Source organism: Sesamum indicum, linkage group LG8 (genome assembly GCF_026168435.1).
Source record: "Sesamum indicum cultivar Baizhima isolate 11 linkage group LG8, ASM2616843v1, whole genome shotgun sequence".
NCBI lineage: Eukaryota > Viridiplantae > Streptophyta > Magnoliopsida > Lamiales > Pedaliaceae > Sesamum > Sesamum indicum.
The window spans coordinates 24235163-24256713 of record NC_142664.1 but is presented as its reverse complement, the minus strand read 5'-3'; the positions used below and the strand labels follow the sequence as shown (position 1 = coordinate 24256713).

Genomic DNA, 21551 nt, shown 5'->3' with positions numbered 1-21551 from the left:
GGAGAGATTATTTATGATAATCTTAACATTATTGACATTATTTTATATATTAAAAGACAACAAGTTTTATATTTTCATGATGATGAATTTCTTAATTTTGATGACAGAATTATACTTTTCATCCTCAAAGTTTCCAACTAATTCAATTTTGGCCCTCAAACTGCCAATTCCTTTTGCGAAATTGGTGTTTCTAATTAAGTGCATGTCTGTTGAAATGGAAGAAAAACAAAACGGTTGTGATCCCCAATACAACCAGGGCGTGTCCTTCTCAGCCCGTGTTGCAATCTTACTTTCCTTGATCTCAATTATCAACACCAACTTCAAATATTTTAGTGCACCCCTAAAATCAATTGACATAGACAATTAACACTCTAAAGAAATTGCACTTCACATTGTTGTAAAGACAAACCCATAAATTAGAATCTTGAATTTTATGAAGTTCGTAACAGCAGTTTTTTTTTTTAAACAAACATTTTCAACATCATCATTATGGTTTAAAAATGTCTTGGCTGTTACAAATTTTCTTCCGGCTGTTTTTGGCCGTTTTCATCTGCAAATTGAATGCCATAATTGCTACTCTTACTTGCTGCATTAACGTTGTGAGGAGATTGGCATGCCTATATAAAGTCTTGCCATGTCTCATTTGCAAATCACCAAGAAAATAACACACTTCTCTCTCAAGCTCTCTCACGGGCACTCTCTCTCTCTCTCTTGGCTACTCTCTCAATATTTCTAAGATTAGAACTTTGTTTCAGCAACAAATTTTTGAGTATTTAATTAAAGTGTTTTTCAGTATAGTACTAAAATCGAAATAACTATAACCGTTTTATTTTGAGAGAAATTACGTTGTACCCGGTGTACTACTGATATGAAATGTATTTTTTCTTTAAGTCAAGTAGTGAATTCTGCAATTCAGTTAAATTTACAATTATTATTGGATTGAGAATTGTTACTAATATTTAAATTTTTTCTCGTAAATAGCGTTCCTAACTGTTATATTTTATTTGTTCCAACGTGGCTTTAATTGCTTTTGGTTTCTAAATCCAATTGCAATATTTTAAAACCTTGTTTCATTACTTGAAATTGAAAATTTTTTCAACAAACTGTAAAAACCAATTTATACCTGCATATTGAGTATAAGTATCCCTTTCTTTTGAATGGATTATTGTTTTCTTTCGGCATGCTCTTTCACCTGCTAATGAAGAAAGAAACTGATGTATGAAGACAACAATTTGAAGAAACAATCAATGACCAATGATGAAGGAAGAAAAGAAATTATTTAAATTTTGATTGACAGCTAATACAAATGGATTGTCTAAGGATCATGAAAAGACTGATGTAGCAGAATGCTTTCAATCTGCTCATTTCCACTGGTTGCCCAACAAAAGAATGGACCTCAAAAGGAAATGCTTTCCAGTTTAATGGATCAAACTCTAAGAATGACTCATATCAGAACAAGTACACAGCAAACTACTACCAAATAAATCTATACCGCGCACTCAATGAAGTCCTGTAAGTCCTCTGCATTCCATAATCTGGGACTTAGTCAAGTACACTTCCATGATTCCGGAATCTTGATTTCACAACCAAGTTACTGGAAGAAAGTTAGGGTGGGAAATGCTCAACTACATCCCTTGCATACCTTATTCCTCGAAGAAGACTCTTTGCAGTTTCCTTTTCCTGCATAGAGAATTCATATAAAGTTAGAAACTATATAAAATTCCCAAGTTAATATGTGATAGGCATACATTATTTGCAATTAGATGAATGAATCTAAAATGACTTACTGGGCCTGTGTAGTCAAGAAGACGGGTACAGTAAACCTCTGCTTCATCAAATTTTTTCTGAGTTTTACAATGTTGGGCAAGAAACATTAAAGCTTCAACCATATTCGGTCCTTCCCTCTCTTCCGCCTCCATCCTCTCCAAATCCTTCTTGTAATAAAATGCTGCCTCTTCAGTTTGACCAAGTTCACAGTGAAGTTTTGCAAGTTGGTGTAGCGCAATGGCTTCCCTGTCGTTACAATTCACTGCTCGTTTATAACATTTGATGGCTTCCTCGAGCATGTGGAGCTGTTCGGTCTCGAAACACTGGGCCATTGCAATCCACAACCGAGAATCATTTGGTTGCAAGAATACCGACTTCTTGAAATAATGAAGTGCATAAAAGGGCATTCCCATCATTTCATATGCTTGGCCTAAACCATACCACGCTCGATAATCACATGGATTTATATCTACTGCACGCCGATAGGCATCAACTGCTGCTGAGGTATTCTTCATCTCGACATACTCATGACCCATGAGAGTCCATGCTGACAAATAATTCTTATTCAATTTAAGAGCCCTGCGGAAATACATGACCGACTTTTCATGCTGCCCTTTCAAACTGTAATAATTCCCAACAATACAACAGGATTCGGGTCTATATTTATCAGTCAAAAACACCCGGTGTGCAAGATAACTTAAGGCGGAAAAACACTCCTTAGCGTAGAGGACATTGGAATACATATCCATGTCCTCAATTCTATAAGGATCATTTCTTAAAAGTTCTTCAAATATAACTTCGACTTGTTCGAACTCCCTGAGGTTATACTGAGCTTTAGCAATCTGGGCTTGGATGTAATTGCTGAAAGTGAAAGTTCCTTGTAAATATTCATATTTTGCCAGGGACTCATTATGCATCCTGAGTTCCTGGTAAGCACTGGCAAGGAAAAAGTCTTTCATCCAGTGGTTATTAATGTTAAGACTGTTCAATGCCTCAATCGTGGTGCAGAGTGCTTGCAGCTCGGACCAAGCACTCCAGTTCCAGGGGTAGATATTTACAGATTCTACAAGCACAGAACGGGCAAGATTTTCATTGCCTTTCTCCTTGAGGACGAGACCATATATGTAAAGACCAAAAGGATCAATTGTTCCATTTTTGCGAAGTGTTGACAATTCCCTTTCAAGAGAAACCAGTTCCCGATTCAAAGCATCACTCTTACCTAGAGGCCCCTCAAGTTCTATCATCTCTTCTTCTTTTCGCTTTTCTCCAGCCTTCATAAACCAAAAGACATCAGATGAATTAACTTCGGCGTTTCCAAATAATCGTTGCTCCCAACTGGAATGTCCTCCAGTGATGGAAACAAAGAGTCACATCCGTGCAGCAAGTGTAAAGCAAACATGTTGACTACCAAGATGCTGAGAGAAAATTGAAATCTAATAATGTAATCAAGCTGTGAGAATCACACAAGGAAATATGAGTTAGTGCCAAGCCCAAAAAGGATGCTTTCCAAAATTGTTCTCTCTCCCTGTGATAGGAAACAAGCATAGCACTGTCCAGCATAGTAGGTTTCCAGTTTGGTATGATGTTTCTCTCCATCTTTAGAAAAACATGCATCGTGATATCTGATTTAAAACTATCCTTACTACTACTGTTTCTTTTAGATCAAAAATCAGCCAACTCGAGGCTTCAGAGTGAACTTGTTTCAAGTCTATCCATCAACTCACAAGATATTACAAGTACATGCTGGTACAAACAGACAATGAGTATCAATTGACTTAACAAGCGCATGCACTTATTAATTTTATCAACTGGAAGTACGGAGTGCTTCAAGATCGGAAAGCCCACCAGGGTCTATGAGTAATCTAGGATCCTACTACTTCTGTTTATTTATCAGATTATCCCAAGTGTTGAAGTGTACAAATTAAAACAGTGTGCTACTTGGGGTGAATAACAAAAAGAAAAATGAAAAGCCAAACAGTGGGACTGTGTATGGATGAGATGTCTTACATTGGAGATACACCAAATCAATATGCGCCACAACATCAACTACCTCAAGCACAAAGTGTAACTACGTTATTAACTGGAGGAATTAAACTGCACTTTTCTAATGTTTTACCCACTAGCTGACAAAAAGTAGTTCAGCTAATGTAATGCAACCTCCCAAACTTAAAAGCAGAATGCAATCAGAAAAAAATATGACTCTAAAATTCCTTTTGGAACTAAGAAAATTAATCAACAACAGATAAGATAATGTTGTGATAGATTTCAAGATGGATGAATCAAATCATGATAAGCGGACAAATGATTTTATCAATTTCAAAACTATAAGACGTGGAAAAAATTTTCTCAGTTCGTCAACTTTCTAGTGCTTTCAGTGTCATATAGACCTAACCTTCAAACGACTAAACCGCTCTTACACTATTCACAATTGGAGGTTACAGATTTTGTGTAATTTGAGAACATACCTTGGTCCTCATACACCAATCTAGTAAGAGACTGATTCGAATGTTACTTGACATCTGATAGGTGCCAACCACTGAAAGAATTAATAGAAAAGAATTTATGCAACTTATGAGCATTGTGATAGCATCTCAGTCACTTCAACTACTCGAGAAAAGGCCTTCTATCAGAGATCTTGATTTCAATAATCATGGCATATGCCCTCTTCACAATTCTATTTCAGATGTATACAAACTTTAGAGATGCATGGGTGAAGCACCAAAGTCCATGGGCCAGGCACCACAACACACTCCCACCAAAAGTCAATCAAAGGGGGCAGTTTTTCTCGTCCAAAACTCACCTTGCTTAAATAATCCCTAAAACATTCTACTAGAATCGTCCATCTCATATACCACTATCATTTTCTATATGTCGCAAACTACTGGAACTTGTCCATCATTAGCTCTGTGCTATGTTCAATGCAAGATTCGAATTCTCACTAAATCACACAAAGTCCTCTCAGTTAATCATTTATAAACAGAAATCAAAGCGCCATGTCACGATATACTCTATGTGAAGCGGAACAGATGGTCTTGCCACATCAAATTTCAAAGGTTTTTGGGCATTCATGTTCACTGGAAGACAGCTGCAAATCCACCAAATTTACTTGCAATAGGTTTGTAGTGCATAAAGAAAAAAAGTACTCGAGTAAAAATCAAACCACTAGCAAAATTAAACATAAAAGAGCCAGAAATCAATCATTAGAACACCAAATTAACCAAAAACTGTGAGAGAAACCAACCAAATAAAGTGCATAGCAGCGCAAGAACACAGCTTTCTTCCCAGTCTGGTCCCGGAGCACATGAGCAGCCCTCCTATACTCCCTGCAGTCAAAGTAAGACTTGGCCAGCAAATAAAAATCAGTATCAATCGGATCATAATCGTACTCCTCAGGCCCCACCATCGACGGGGTGGAAACATAAGACACCCCACCGGAAGGGGTGGCGGAGGATTCCGCCGCCGCGGCGGTGCGGAACCGCCGGCGGATACTAGAGCTGCCGCGCTGGAATCTAGTGTGGGACGGGGTGTGCTTCGAAGGGTCTTGCTCTATTCCCATCAATTGCTCCGCTGCCCTTCAAGCAATAAACAAAGATCTTGAAAATCAAATAAACAAAAGGAGCGCTTTTCGAATTAATGGCCAAAAATTTTCGAAGTGAGAAATATGGGTTTTTGAAGGAGCTGCGTGTCATACCATTTGGAGGCGGAGTAGAGGCCACGGTCGCTGAGGTGGCGAACGGCGGCACGGAGCTCAGTTCTGCAGGTTTCTTTGGATGACATTTTCTACCAGTAGAATAAATTTTGCTCCCCGTCTTCACAACTGCTCAGATAATGATGAATTTTTCTCACTCTATGTTTATGGTGGAATTAATTTTCATATCTAGGTGGTGAAAGTGAAGCTGAACAGCGGTGGGGGGGAGGGTGGCGGTGGCGGTGGCGGAGGTGGGGTTTCTATCAGCTCTCGCGCCTGCTGGTGGTTTGAACTTCAAACTTGAACCACCGCAAACTTAAACGCCTTCAACTTGGAAATACAATTATATATTTTTTTCTTTTGCTTTTACAATAGAAAATATAATTATTTTTATTATTTATATAATTACAAATTATTATATCAATATCAAATATTAATTAAATATATTAATAATTATTTAGATTAGATGTTAAGTATTTATTTGAAAATGTGAAATTTGTTTAAAATATAAATTATACTAATACTTTATCGTAAATATAATAAAAATAAATGAATTTATTTTGGAACTGACCCAACTTTTTTCCAAATTGAATTGAAAAAACAGGAATTGACACTTGACAAATCTATTGTGGAGACTTACATTTGTGTAATGATTATCAATTATAATCCCTATAGCTGATTTACTATCTCCAAAAATAAAAACTTAATGAGCCAAAAATTTCACCCCTATTTTTCCATTTTGTCCAACCGGTGGCGGAGGTGAGGTTTCCCTTTTGTCCAACCGGTGGCGGAGGTGGGGTTTCCATTTTGTCTAACCGGTTAAAACCCTTATATTCCTCCTTCCCCACAAGCTCCAGCAATTCATTACAAAAGAATTGAATTGATCATGATCATCACAAGTCTCCTCATTGTTGCTAAATATAAAACGAAGCATAATTTGATTACAGACCTTGTAATTTTGTAGTATGTAGTGGGGAATGAAAATTCGACAGATTTTCTTTATTGCAACTAGAAAAATATCAATTTACAAATAAAAAATAATAATATATACACACACGCCAAAACAAAAAAAATAATAAAGCAGACAAGTACATAACACAAAAGTTGTACATGGACAAGGATGTGAAACTCAGTAGCAAAAGATGATATTACAGTATAATTTCCTCTTGAACACTGACATTCAGAGTCTTGTTTGGAAGGATAATGCTGTTGATCACCACAACTTCATCTTCAACTGTCACGGATTCACCTGGTTCAGAAATATGTATGTATGTAAGCTATAATTGCTTGAGGGGCGAAAAAGGGAGGGAGAAAGGTCAACACACGAAGAAAAATGAGTGCAGACTGTACCGAGAATTGTAACCCCAAGCTTGGCGTTGTGATCTCCTGAGGCCTGAAATGCGATGATGGAGATGATTAAGCAGTAGAATGTGCATGGAAAGAATACCAACATGGTCAAAGCGAATCAATGGGAGAAGTCGAAGAGGTTCAAGAAACGTAGAATTGCAAAACGGGACATCAAACGGACATCAAGATTTCCATTTTCTTCAACTTTTTATTAGAATCATATTAATCAAGACAAGGTAAAAAGAAGGGATTATTATATTTAGAACCCCTCAACTATGGGAGAACTACAAAAACCACCTCTATTTTTGCAGAATACCGAGCGTCAATGATATCTTCATTATACTGATACTCTCTGGCAGTGATGTTCAGAGACGAGAGGTGTAAGTGCAATTTTTCGAGCAACATCAGTGTTTTTTGTAATTTACTGTTTCAAGCATTAGGGGTCGTTTTACAATGTACCTATAGTTGATGGGGTGTTTAGTGTAATTATTATGGATAAAAGGGGAGCCCCATAGTCCGACCAATTATATAACAATCTTTTGCGTTCCTTCAGACAGTTTCTCACATAGATGATTAACTGTGTCAAACAAACGCCTAAGAAATACCTGCACTCTCGACCACCTTCCGATGGAAGACTTCCACCCAATGATAGCATGAATAACCACAGCATTTTCCTTATAAACATAAGCACACGGAATGAGCGCTAATGATCACATATGCATCAAGAAAAATCATATCCGTTAACTTGAGTGAATAGTACCTTGATCTCAACATCATCAAGAATAATGCAATTTACAAGCCTTGAGCCAGCTCCAATCCGAGCATTGGCTGAGATTGAAACATTCGGACCAACCTGTTACAAAGCACAAGAGAGAGAGAGAGAGAGAGAGAGATGATATAAGTCGTAACCAGAAAGGGTAACTGAGTGCCTGTAAATAAACGCGATCATTCATTAATACCTTTGCAGTCGGATGAACTTTTGTGGATGGATGAATATATACATTGCCTGTGATTGTAGCCTTCTTTGTGCCGTCTCCACTCGCCAAGAGATGGGGTGAGCTGAACCTGAACTGGGTAAGATACAATCCGGAACATTTGAGGGACATTCTGCACGACAAAAGTTCCCATCAGACAGGATTCACACACACAAGAGTTCTGGTACAGGGAGACAGATTTATGTGACAACGTCTTTAGCTCACCCGGGAGTTTTGATTTGTTCCCAGAAATCCATGGTTTCATATACATATAACTGCCTTTTCCCAGCAAGTGGTGATAGAATATCTTGATCCAATCTCACGAAATCTGACGGGAGACTCCTGCCGATGAATTGGCATAAGAAATGGAAGTGGAAAAAATAGTTTAAGTTTCATCTCAGAAAATTCTCTATGCAATACCATTAACGTTTTTCCGGAATATAGACTGAGTGTGCGGTGCTCTTTTCCTAATTTTTCCCCAGAAGAGCCAAACCATTCTAGGTTTGTACAATCCTTTTCAACATCCAAACCGTCATAAAACAATCGACTCAAGACTTCAAGATTACTTATCTTGTTTTATTCTCTTTGAGAGCAAAAAGGGGCATCACTATGAAATGACATCTTGAGCTGCTTAAATGGCACAATTGTATCGTGAACAAATTCTTCAGAGAAAACATTAGAAAACTTTCTTGGCAGTTTTCCACGAAATTTCCAAAGCATGGCCCTTCATTTAGGTGTAGAGAAGTATTCACAAGAATACTTGGTTGATGTCGAATGTTTCGGTAAATAACAACCAGAGAGTTGCATATGAAGTTCTTACCTGTGTTCAGGTTGAAGTGCTTCAAAGCTGGTTACACGCCGCAGGAGAGCTGCAAATAAGAAAATCAAATAAATGATGTCGAGAACACATCCATGTAGTATAGGTATTATGCTGCACTGAAGAATCACGGGCACTGGAAAGAGCTTTCATGGTTGACCCACTTTCTTATAAAATTTGCTGAACGTAAGTTTAAGAGAGTCTTTTACACTTCTTTATGTGTATGCATATATTTATACATTCATGAGTAAGAATTTGGACTACCAAGATCAATTGATTCTAACATAACTGACGACCAATAATCATATATACAGATAATATATATGACAATAGGATGGCAATTGATTCACAAGCAGGCATGTGTAAGAATGAATACCAATTTTCATCAAGAATTTATCTGGGAAAGAAAACTTATAATGCTATAATATGTTTGCTTCATTATTTTGAAACATCAGAAACTTGAAAAGTTAACTGAGTCAGATGCGCAACTGCAACTCTTAAAAAGGATAATTGCCAGAATGACTAAATTCAACTGAAATAATACCAATATATGATGTTACTGAACTAGTTTATGAAAAAGCTCTGCAAATTACACCATTTACAAGTCCAATCACCAACTATTACTAAATTGATAGAAACTGATTCTCGATTTTTATCAAATATGTCTTCCTTAATAAATGAGAGCTCCACTGTCCAGTGAAGCACAGAATGTCCGAACTTTCAGAAACAAGTCGGAAGCCCCATCAGAGCAGCAAAGAGTATTACTAACCTCTGTCTTTTCTTTGAGTGGATACACCTTGAATGGCTGTAAAGATGTCCGGGGTAAATATGTACACACCACAATTGATACGGTCACTCACCTGATTAATATAGTGAACGAAAAGATATGATATAAATAAGAGGATTAAAGAAACAGAAACAGCATGAACAAGACAGTAGTTCAATATCAGAACTTTTACATACAAAAGTTTCAGGTTTCTCTGTGTAGTGCAACAGTTCATTCGTAACAGGATCAGCTACAATTTCCCCAAACTGGTTTGCTGACTCGGGAGAAACCTGCAGAAGAAAAAGAAATATGTTGCCCTAAAATGAATAGTGCAGTTAAGAGGAGGGATAAAGATTTGGTACAATATTCCACAGGCTTATGGTAGATAAATGTACGAACCTTGATCACCAAAATGGTTCCAATCCCACCGTAGGTTCTGTGGGCCTCTGCAAAGCAAACCATAAACCAGAAATTTTTAATGTTCGGGAAAAGATCAGCAGATGTATATTAGAACTAGATTGCTGAAACTCAAGTAAGAAACAACACAGCATGACAATTACCGAGCATATCAGGCAGTGGAAAACTGCAACAAACATCACAATTCAGCAAAACAATGTGTGACTGCCAGGTAGAAATGACCTTATTAGTAACAATGACAAGAAATATTAAGAGTGACGAGTAAACGAGTCTTTATTTTCTACTCATTCACCACTATGCAGTTTATTTCTATGAAAACAATTTAGCATGAGAATAGAACAAACTACGAACCGGGTTGTCTTCCATAATCAGATCCCTGAAGCTATAAAGCCCCCCAGCTGAACCATGTGGCCTGTCCTCCCTCAAGTACCTAAAACATAAATTGCAACAAGGAAGACTACAAAGGATAAGTACAGTAGAGCAGTAACTATTTAAATCTTTAGAAATTTGGGAAAATCTTATAAAGGACTGAAATTACCTGACAGGAACTCGTAGCTCATTAGAAATTGAGGAGACAAACAATGCAAATTCACGCTCCTCATAGAAACCAATAAGGTAGATTTGTGCCAAATTGGGGATCTAACAAGAATGATACAGTAAACAAGTTACTCCGCTATTCACCATCACCAGAAATGAACAGAGTAGATATCGAACATTACGTTTTTCTCCTAGACATATAATCAAATTCTCTTGTGTGTTACAAAAAAGGTTTGCATTTAGGACGAATCAAATCTCAATCATATACATGACCATTAAGTATGAAGATATAGAACACGTACGCGTTTACAGGCAGATATTGGATGATTAACCATTGGTTGTCCTGCCAATGGGAAAAGGGGCTTTGGGATATTCAAAGACAATGGTCTGAATCTGGTCCCTGCATTTCCAAAACCATCATGATAAGGTTCTCAATTTTAGCCAAAAATCTAAACCTTCTTAATCAAAACAGTAAAATCAAGAAACGCCCATCTGAGCCAACCTTAACCTTCCAAACAACCAAATGTCTAATTATTTCCTCAAAAGCAACCAAATTACCACAAAAATCAAATATTAGTAATATCTAAGTAGAATCACCAATTCCAAGCTCAAACAAAAAGAAAAGCAAATAAAGAAAAACCTCACCTTTAGTGGGTCCACCTACCATGATCACAGCCACAACTCTCTCTTCTACGCCCCCCATTGATCAGCAAAAAGAGAGCCCACAATCCAGATCTCAAAACTCACTTAGCTATGCTTTCTAACTACTGCAAATAGCTAACAGCTCCGGTTTGCAGCCTAGTTCAACAAAAACAATAGAATATAACATAAAATCACGTGATATTCTCCTCCATCACTCAAAAGGACAAGAAACCTTGGTTCAATAACATTAGCAGGAAAAACCGTTACAGGTGAACAATGGAAGAAAAGAATTTAGGAAGGTAGAATATGCAATGTGATCGATATACAAATGACCCAAAATCCAGCAAGTGTCGGTTGTGGCGTGGGGGTGGGGTGGAGTGGGAGTAGGGTGGCAGTTTCCAGCTCTGTGATGTGGGGTACTGGGATGTGGGGCAGCCTAAAATCCATTGCCAGCTTACAGTAAGGAACAGATTTTGGACGGATTGAATGAATGCTTGGAAGATAAGGTAACAATGAATGGGAAATTCGAATTGATTGATGATGTTCATCTTACATTAGTCCATTTATACACACGCGCATGTAAAAATGAATATGGACTACAAATAGGCATGAAAATTGACAAGTTAGCCGGGTACAACTGAGCTTGGATTCAATTACACGGATCTTGGGTCTTGTCCAAGAGTCGTTGTTGCCCACTCCTCCTTAATCAATTCTAAATAATATTTATAAATATAATTAATTGCATTATGAACATATATAATTAATTGCATTATGAACATACTAATATCTCATTACATATTTTAAAGTAGTAAATTATTTTTTTTAAATACTTATATTGATTAATTAAAAAAGAGAATTATCCAAATTAGTCCCGCCAAATTCAGAGTCTTAAGCAAAATGAGGGTGAACTTGAAACGGAATAGATTGAATTTGGAACAACGATCTTTTGTCCCTATACTTTGAATCAATATTGATTCTAGTCCAATCATTAGAATTGGATTTAAAAATATGAAAGAAAAGGAAATCAAATGGACCAAAATCGTAATAATTTATAAGAATAAGATATCAAAATTGATTTTGATGCAAATTAGAAGACGAAATGTATAATCTACCCTAATAAACAATAATTCGAATGTAGATGTTTAGACTAACACATTTTCATAAATGCAACTGTTGTTGGAAATCAATTTTTACTAGTATTTATATAAACCCTTTGTCAAGTTTGGCCAAACTTAGCCCTCAAATTGTACAATAGCAAGATGAACATTTTTTAACCCAATTCTTTGTCTTTTAATTAAAAAATGCAGGTGATGGATGCCTAACGTAACAACTCTCTCTCTTGGCTTGCAAATCCAGAAATCTTTCATATGAAGAACCAACTTGCTTTAAATTGTAGCTAATGTAGAAAAGAGCAGATCCAAAAATCTCTTCTTTACTTGAATTGGTTAACGACTTTTAAGTATTTCCACAAGCAGCCAATGAACAACTGTAACACGCCTAAATTTAAAGGCTAAAATGAATAAAAACTCTCCTGTACAAATTTCTTTTGGTTTTAAAAATAGACTAAAATCCCTTCTATATTTTTTTAAATGTAGCTCAATCTCTTAGTTTTGTTAAATCTAACTAACGACGTTAATTTTTTTATAAAATAATCATTATAGCCTTATTTAATATATATTATTTTTTATTTTAATGACCATTGGATTTTTTTATCAAACATTGATAGTTAGATCTAATTAATTAATTTTAATCCTTAGATTTTAACAGAATGAAAGGTCTAGATTTAACAAATTATTTAACTCATATTATATATAAATAATTTAAAAAATTAAATATATATATATTATTATTATTATTTATTATTATTTTTGGGTAAATGTAAGTTTTATTAATAAAACAAGATCGTACAGTACAACAGTGCTCAACTGGTGGTTTCTCCCACAACATGCCAAGGGATACGCCATAATCTATATAACGCACATGAACTAATAGAACGAGATAAATTAACACTAATAATCCTCTGTCTAATATCTTCCACAATAATGGTGGCTATTATATTCAATGGTCGCTCCGCATGCTCAAAGCGTCTCAAATTTCATTCCCTCCAAATGTGGTAAATGCAAGTAGCCAGGAGTGCACGAGAAGCCAAGTTAATCATATGTTTTCCTCTCCATTTCCTTGCAGCCCACTCCCGTGACCACTCTCTATTAGGCCATTCAAACCGAACAATCCGCGAATCGCTGTTAAGTAGCTTCTGGCATAACGACATCGAAAGAGTAGATGAGTATGTGTCTCCATTGCGCCCTCATCACATAATATACAGGTGCCTAAATATGATAGCCATGGTTTATCAGCTGTAGATAATTTCCCCAAAATCGCAAGCCATAAGATGAAATTATGCCTGGGGATTTTCAAAGAACCCGAGAGTAGTGAAGACCAACCTACATTGGGTCCCGGTGGGTCCAATAGCCTGTAAAGAGATGCAACTGTAGGTCATACAGTCACAAATCGCCAAATAATGTGATTTGTCTCGCCATGAATTATTGGCAATGCATGCAAAATCTCCAAGCACTCAATGTCCATAACAAGAGGCCAATGTCATTGCCCCTCTATAATAACACTGTTGAGCTTGTCTGTCGTCCGAAGCCCAAGCATACGTGGACCCTATGGTAATCTCTCAATAAAGGGACCAAGCCGATGCCATGAATCATGCCACAGATAAAATGAATTCCCATCACCTATTATTATTATTATTATTATTGTATGTATAAAAAAACGATCTAACTACCCCACCCCCTACCACCCACTACCCTTCCCCCACTCCACTCGGGGTGCAAATTTTCAAATCGTCGAATCTCTATAAATGCTTTACCAAAATGAGTGAGGCTGCTCTTGTTAAAATTGTTTGAAGAGACAGGTTTGATGGTGGTGGTCTACGACCGAGATTCATCCGGATGGCGATGAATTGAGCAAACAGGTTTCATGATCATGGCTTGAGCCCATTCTCTTCGGTTTACTAAAACTCAAACTAAAAGTATGAAAATATTTTTCTTGAAGAGAGAATTCGAATAGTCCCATTGACGGTCGGAAACTCATCGGGACAGCATCGGAAACTTAGATAGAAGTTTCCAACGAAAAAAGGGGCGAAAGATTCATTTTAGCCTTAATTTTTATTAACTTAATTATTAATTAGCTAGTTATATTTTTTTAATTAACTTAATTATTAGATATTTAATTATAATTTTGTTTGATATTTAATATAATAATGTTTAAAAATAAAACAATTTGTACTTTTAGAAGAGATAGAATGCAAAAAAAAAAAATAAAAAGTCAATTTGATCATAGAAATTTTAGATATAGTATAGGGGCATTTTAGTCGATCAAAGTGAAAAAAATATCAAAATACGCAAAAAAGAAATAACCCAGTGGCACTTCAAGCACACGTACCCCACCTTTCGTTAGTTTTTTGTAATTTCTAAAACACATAGAGGGCTTTTAGCTCTTTTACCAATTTTATTACTACTAAACTACTTAGTAGTTTATATTTATAACAATAAATTAAAATATCATACTATATTTTGATATATTTATAACATAAAATGCAGTATACAGTATGTTTTATTACTTATAAATTTATGTCAAAATTTGGTGGTTTTCATGAATTAGTCTAAAGATAATAATAATAGTAATCAATGATGATTGAACAATTTAAATTATTTTTATTATTATTTTATTATATATATAGTGATATCATCGCTATTCTGTACTTTGATTTAAAAAATTTATCTCTTAATTATTATTTTTTTGTATATAATGAGATCAACATCTTTTAAAAAATAACTTATGTTTATTTTTTTAATTAATATTAATAACTATACAAAATTATTTGCAAGTATTATAATAATTTAATATATATAATATATATATATTCTATACTTTTACTAATTATACAATTACTAAACTAATTAGTTAGATTTATAACAATAAATTAAAATATTATACCATACTATTAATATTTTTATAATTAAAATAATAATATGTTATATTATTTATTTATAATAATATAATTTTATTAAAAAAAACTAACATTCCTTCTTCCTCTTTCTTTCTCACAATTCACCAACCTCCTTTAACCTTTCTCCCCCGAATCATCAGCCGGTTAAACTTTTTCCTTCTCCCCCAATTTTCAAAGCCCTAACCAACAACTATTAGTAGATGACAATAGCACCCAACAACTATTAGTAGATCAAGTACGCCACGCCGAGTAACTTTAAAAGTACCGGCCAGCAGTCCTGACAATTAGACCAAACCTCATAACAAGTGAATGCATGTAGCTCCTAAACCAAAGTGTAATGCACATGAAAGTCATCTAACTAAAGCCCAACAAGACGTTAGTTTCACATCTACTTATCCTTCTTCCATCTACATACAGATGGAGCCTCGTCACAGTTCAAATCAACGGCACAGAGCAACTTCAGAAACTTTAAGAAATTCAACCACATCATCACATACATGAAAAGAGAATAAAGGGGTTTTCATTCAGAATGTTCTTTTAGATGTTCTGCTGTCTGATTGGTGTTCCCAGGAACTGTGACAGACCAAAAACATGTCGTCCAGGATTGGAATATTCCTGCCATTTCAGAAACTTCTGAAGCAAAGTTCGTGCGTGTGCTGGAACTGGGATTGGGAAACTTTTCATAGCTTGGAGGGAGACTTGTACCAACCCCATGGGTCACTGGAAATATACTCTGTTACCTGCTTCACATTCAAGTAGTTGTCGAGTCCCCTGAGAAAAGAGAACAAAAGTTAATACGAGCAAGATTAATGCTTATTCTGATGTCTTTCTCTTTTGATTCTTTTAGTTGTAAACCAAGGGACTTAGTTGCAGGTGAGGGACTTAGTTGCAGGTGAGGGACTTAGTTGCAGATAACCAACATCGTATTATAAATTGATGGTATGAAATGATAAAGATTGTTCTTACCATTCTCCAAGTTCACGGCCGAAACCACTACGTTTTTTGCCTCCCCATGGAGCTTGGGAGAAGCATGGCTGTGAGCAATTGACCCAGACGATGCCCGCTTGGAAAGCCTGCAAGAATAACAGATACAGAAATTCAAGGATATTCATCCCAATATCGTTCTGGGATCACCCTTATTTGTCGAGATTCCAGTTTAAGTGGACAAGATTCTCACCCTAGTCAGCCGTTCACATCTTTCCAGATCTTGTGATAATACAGCAGCAGCCAGACCATAACTGAAGACAATTGTCCCCAAAATAAAAAAAATGGGCCGTAAGTAAAGGCTAAAAGTATAGTAATTGTCATAATGCAGGAGTGAAAGTGAACTCACTGGGTGTCATTTGCGAGTTCAATGGCTTCTTCTTCAGTTGCAAAGGTTTTAACACAAAGAACTGGTCCAAAGACTTCCTCTCTCCAGATTTGCATGGAGGTCGTGACATCTGTTATTATAGTTGGTTGAATATAGAAGCCTTTCTTTAAATGCTGCAAGTTAATAACAAGTTCAAATTAAATATCTGTACGAACTGATCCAAAAGCAGCCAAAGACCTGGGGAAACATTTTTACCTGAGGTCGAGCGCCCCCATGTAAGATTGTGGCACCTTCCTCCTTAGCTGTTGAGATGAACTTCATCACTTTCTCATACTGTAACATTTACCACATTCGCAAAACTTTGGTTAGTAAATCAGTTTGTCTTTTCTATAAAACAGAAGTAAACTTAGTAGACTCATAGCTTTTATCCAAGATTCAAGAAAGAAACTCAAGTTCGGCTTCCTGTTTAAAGAGTTCTATAGGATTCACATTTATAATCACAATTAAGATGCTCTTATCAGATTCAATATCACATTACCCAGAAACGAATTAAGTCATTATTAGTTGTATTTCTTGTTGAGTTCTCTATGGCACTGGCAAAAAGACAAGCTTTCTTACCTGCCCAGCACTCACAACAGGGCCAAGCCTGCAACCTTCCTCCAAGGGGTCTGATATTTTGATGTTCTCACACCATTTCACAAGCTTGTCCAAGAATGCTGCTGCAATGCTTTCCTGAAATATTTTCCACATCGTTGAAAATTCATGGATCTGCTCAACCAACTAAACGAAAATTTAACAGATATTCTTCAAAATATCAGCTTAACAAATGGGATCAAAATACTGTATATAATTCTCCATCTTTTGAAGCAATAAAGCTCAGCTAAAACAAATACCAGCAAACAAGGGAACAAAGGCAACTTTAATGGGTGCTAAGGAGCTGGTGTTCCATTGACATATAATATGTCAGAAGCTACTGCATATATTGCAATGAAGACTTCCAATAATTACAAAATTCAGCTGGTGTTTCATTGACATATAATATGTCAGAAGCTACTGCATATATTGCAATGAAGACTTCCAATAATTACAAAATTCAGCTGGTGTTTCATTGACATATAATATGTCAGAAGCCTACTGCATATAATGCAATGAAGACTTCCGATAATTAAAAATTCGGCTGACTGAAACAATTAAGTTGGTGCCGGTATTTGACCATAGCACAAACTAATCAATCCATCCAATCAATTCTACCTCTGAAATTACTTTTCAATGAACCCTCAAGTCTAATTAGTACTAAGATTATCAAGAAACAAGGCACCATCGACAAGAAGAAGGAGTTTTGTATTTATATTCCGACAGGAACAATAGAGGGAGTTCTGTATTTATATTCCGACAGGAAGAATAGGTGCATATGACATGACAACCCTCAAGAGAACCTCACTAGAACTTTCAGTGTGGAGTCCATTGGTTATATGACTATCATAACCAATAATAATCCAGATAACCACTAGTGCTGATTTAACTTTTATGTTTGTTACTTGTTACTATTACACTTAATCTAGTTAACGTTCCAAAAAACTGAAAGAATCGACAGTTCTTCATACTTACATGCACTAAGAGTCGAGAAGTAGCACTGCATATCTGACCATTTGTCCAAAAGCAACCGAATAGAGTCCACTCAGCAGCTGATTAAATAGTAAAACATTAAAGGTAGATGGTGAACATAACTTCTTTGAAAGTCAGTTCTCATCAGTAATCCCACTGACAAAATTTGGCTAAACCAAACAAAACCCAACCAGCACGCCCAGAAGGAAAAAGAAACCCCATAGTTGTTTGTCAAATATTTCTCTCCATAAAAATGCTAATACTCTAGTCCGCGAAGTTCAAACCTTTATCGAGATCAACATCCCCAAACACAACAATTGGACTTTTTCCACCAAGCTCAAGCGTAACAGGCTGCAATTCAAGAACAAAAAATGTTAAAAAAATGAACAGAAGTGAACACTCGCATAGTCAACATAGAAATAAGTAACTGCGACACATACTTTTACAAGTTGCGCAGCAGCAGTCATAATTTTGACTCCTGTAGCACTACTACCAGTAAATGCTATCTGTTCATCAAATATGAAATCATTGTTATCGCGTTATCAGCATTCAAACCTATACTGCAAAGAAGCATGATATGCCATAAAACCTGACCTTGTCAACATGAGGATGAGAAGCCAAAGGAGCACCAGCTTCAGGCCCCAAACCAGTCAAAACATTGAGAACACCAGGTGGAAGTCCCACCTCCTTACACACGTCAGCCAACTCCAAGCAAGTGCTGCAGTCAGAATAGTTGGAGTATCTTCAGGAAATACTACAAACTAATAGTTGCATTTGGTGGAAAGCAACCTTGCTTCTTTCTGGAGCAAGGCGTTAGATCCCTTTTAAGGGTGTACTTTTGGAGAACCTCCGAAGAGATTTGCAAGCAATCTTCATGTAACTTATTCTAGTCTCTTTGAGGACCTGTAATCTTGTAATATCCCTTTTTCTTGGTCAAATTGATTATCAATATCCAAAGAAAAAGAGTAGGGAATAAATGGAAAACATCAACAATGGCACAAAGATGATAAATATTGATGAAGACTTACACAGATGCTAATTCAGATGGTTTAAGTATTGCACTACATCCAGCAGCCAGAGCAGGGGCAACTTTCCATGTCGCCATCAACAGAGGGTAATTCCTGTTAAATGAGTAAGTAGTTCCAGAACTATCAGTAATGCTGCTCCATACTGATATAGGAAAGGTTCAGCAAAGATCATCACTCAACACCATCAAGGCAACTAAAAAACATAATTCAAAAAAAAAAAAAAGGCATGACGAAATTACATAGGCTGCACACAAGACCCATGATCCACTTTTAGTGCAAAACAAAAAATCTCTTCCAGGTAAAATCTCATATGCATCAGAACAAAAATGAAATGATGGACGGCCTAGTTGGCAGACTGAGATGAGGAGAGCTGGTTGGAAACCTGATGCTATCTATCATTTCCAAGTAGCACGAGAGAGTACTCCAGCATACTTTACATCCTGAAAACTACATTGTACAGTATACTTCCACATGATATATCATCTTCCAAGTCATATAAAAGCGCTAGTACTAACAATTTCGACCAAGTTCAGTGTACAATATCTTGGTTCATCGCCAGGACCAGATTGGCTACACTTCAGTAAGAATACCAAGCAACAATGAGGTTTTGAATAGCTTGTATCTGAAGCAGAAGCAGAGGAGCTGGGTGGACAGAATTCTAATTACTTTCTTATGTATTGATGGGGAACAATGGAGAGAACTTAAACAAGAAAAATACAGTTTCTTTTGTCCTGTATGAATTAAGCCTTCCTGGACCTAACTAAGCAACAAAAAAGTTTTTATGGATTGGTCCAGTGCAAACAAGAGTGACCAAGAGATAGCAATGACTCACAGAAATTTATGATTGTATGCAAGTAATTTCACAGCTCATTTTTCCAAGGGAGAAAGATGTAATAGAGAAACAACATTCCTTATCTCCTTAATTTTTTAGAATGAAACAAGTAAAATTCAACTGACGAAGAGCACTCACCATGGTGTAATCAGACCAACAACCCCAATAGGTTCTTTTAAAACATGGCACTTAAATGATTCCATTGGTAAAGAAACAGGAGTCTTTTGCTTTGAGTCCAATCTTTCAGCAACATCAGCAAAATATTCAAAACATCCAGCAACATCATCCTGGACGAGACAAGAAAAATAAGTAAATAATGTGATAAACAAAACCAGAAAATGTCCCCACAAGAAGTAGAAACATACTAGATCCCAAGCTGCTTCTTCCAATGGTTTCCCACAATCAATTGCTTCAAGTTTTGCTAGTTCCGGTTTCCTTTCAGTAATCTGCATGCAACTAGACAGGGTAAGCATCTGGACATCTAGAGCAATGCTATTTGACCAAATTACCCATCATACTAGTGAATACAGACATTTCATGGATTAAAACAAAAGCATCTACGTCTGCATCTGAACTAAATGCCAAAAGAAACGCAAACAACTGATAATCGCAATACAGATTCAAGTCAAATAGAGTCTGAAGCAGCACAACTAACAAAAATCTCATATCACATAATAACTCATGAACCTTTGCAGCAATTGCTCGCAAATATTTGGCACGATGGGCTCCAGTCGCCGAAGCCCAATCTTTACCCCCGTTTCGTAAAAGTGCTTTCCGAGCAGCTTCAACAGCAATATTCGCATCTTCAGCAGTAGCTGCCGGTATATCCCCTGAAACAAGAAAAATTCAATAAGAGAAAGCACGTCAAGCACCAGAAAATAAGCTGGAGTCCACACTAATTGTATAAGTTAATTTCTCATGCTTTCTAGTGTTACTAAAATTCAGAAACAAATAAGCAAATGAACTATTTTCCTTTGTTTACTCCAAAAGCCCAGATCACAGTGAACACTTAAAGTGCACGATTTCACTTCACGAAGTAAAAACAACTGAAGTATAATTTCAAGAAATATATCGACTCTTAATATCAAAACCCAGCAAACAAAGAATCTAAACTTGAAGATGATGACAGGAAACCCAAATGAAAATTGAAACTTAAACAAAAAACAAAAACAAAACCCTACTACTACTGTTTATGCAAAATCGATAGCAAGTGAAGGGATGAACCGATGGTTTCTTCCGTGGCGGGATTGATTATCGGTAACCGTTTTCGGTTGACGGGCTCTCGCCATTCACCGTCGATGAACAGCTGGCGACTCGGTATTGGGATTGCCATCATTAACCCACTCAATGTGTACTGCGTGTGTATCTATTCAACTTTTTTCTTCCGATTTGCTTATTTATAGCGATAATTGAGTATGGGTTGTCCGCTACACTACAGTACAATAATCCGTTCAGATCTGGTCACGATGTACTGAAAAATACACCAAGTAGAATATATTATTACATTTGAATACCAATTATAGTACCTTGCGGCTTGCGCTTTGAAATTTGATTCAATCGACTAGATTAATTAGGGATACTTTTGGTACTGAAAGTTAGGATAAAATTGCATTTTCATCCCCTTTAAAATATTGTATTTTAAATAAAAACTCCAAAAATTGATGAAAAACACTTGGCTTTGTTGCAAATATATGATTACTTTCCGGAACATTTTCCTCCATGATCAACCTTTTGGGTAAGATTTGTAATAAATCAATCCCTAAAATTACTTTTGTTTGAGGACTTTAGCATATAAATTTATTCT

General features: G+C 36.3%; 3 protein-coding genes across 6 annotated transcripts; all 3 read right to left on the bottom strand.

Annotated features, from left to right (window-relative positions):
- Positions 1–1258: 1258 nt before the first annotated feature.
- APC8 (anaphase-promoting complex subunit 8) lies at positions 1259–5780 on the bottom strand. 2 transcript variants are annotated; one of them, XM_020696344.2, is made up of 4 exons: positions 5459–5780; positions 5009–5334; positions 1788–3038; positions 1259–1680 (listed from the first exon to the last, which is right to left on the bottom strand). In XM_020696344.2, exons 2-4 carry the CDS (start codon positions 5321–5323, stop codon positions 1606–1608), a joined length of 1641 nt encoding a protein of 546 aa, XP_020552003.2. In that variant the 5' UTR covers positions 5324–5334; positions 5459–5780; the 3' UTR covers positions 1259–1605. The 2 variants fall into 2 exon arrangements, with proteins under 2 accessions (XP_020552003.2, XP_011087178.2); XM_011088876.3 differs by having other exon boundaries at positions 5009–5339; positions 5459–5779.
- A 653-nt stretch (positions 5781–6433) lies between these two features.
- On the bottom strand, positions 6434–11477 carry LOC105168730 (uncharacterized). Of its 3 annotated transcripts, none has more exons than XM_088884017.1 (15): positions 10959–11477; positions 10616–10713; positions 10315–10415; positions 10128–10233; positions 9920–9980; positions 9759–9805; positions 9557–9649; positions 9363–9453; positions 8597–8645; positions 8002–8118; positions 7762–7909; positions 7563–7655; positions 7408–7476; positions 6806–6848; positions 6434–6704 (listed from the first exon to the last, which is right to left on the bottom strand). In XM_088884017.1, exons 1-15 carry the CDS (start codon positions 11014–11016, stop codon positions 6604–6606), a joined length of 1275 nt encoding a protein of 424 aa, XP_088740143.1. In that variant the 5' UTR covers positions 11017–11477; the 3' UTR covers positions 6434–6603. The 3 variants fall into 3 exon arrangements, with proteins under 3 accessions (XP_088740143.1, XP_088740144.1, XP_011087176.1); XM_088884018.1 differs by having other exon boundaries at positions 10978–11476; XM_011088874.3 differs by having other exon boundaries at positions 10128–10206; positions 10959–11473.
- A 3789-nt stretch (positions 11478–15266) lies between these two features.
- On the bottom strand, positions 15267–21268 carry LOC105168729 (aminoaldehyde dehydrogenase 2, peroxisomal). The gene is made up of 15 exons (XM_011088873.3): positions 20972–21268; positions 20435–20577; positions 20113–20193; positions 19886–20034; positions 18916–19008; positions 18482–18605; positions 18328–18393; positions 18172–18238; positions 17891–17967; positions 16901–17014; positions 16538–16615; positions 16304–16455; positions 16148–16208; positions 15937–16043; positions 15267–15741 (listed from the first exon to the last, which is right to left on the bottom strand). The coding sequence occupies exons 1-15, from the start codon at positions 21081–21083 to the stop codon at positions 15651–15653; spliced, it is 1515 nt and encodes a 504-aa protein (XP_011087175.1). The 5' UTR covers positions 21084–21268; the 3' UTR covers positions 15267–15650.
- Between the last annotated feature and the right edge of the window lie 283 nt (positions 21269–21551).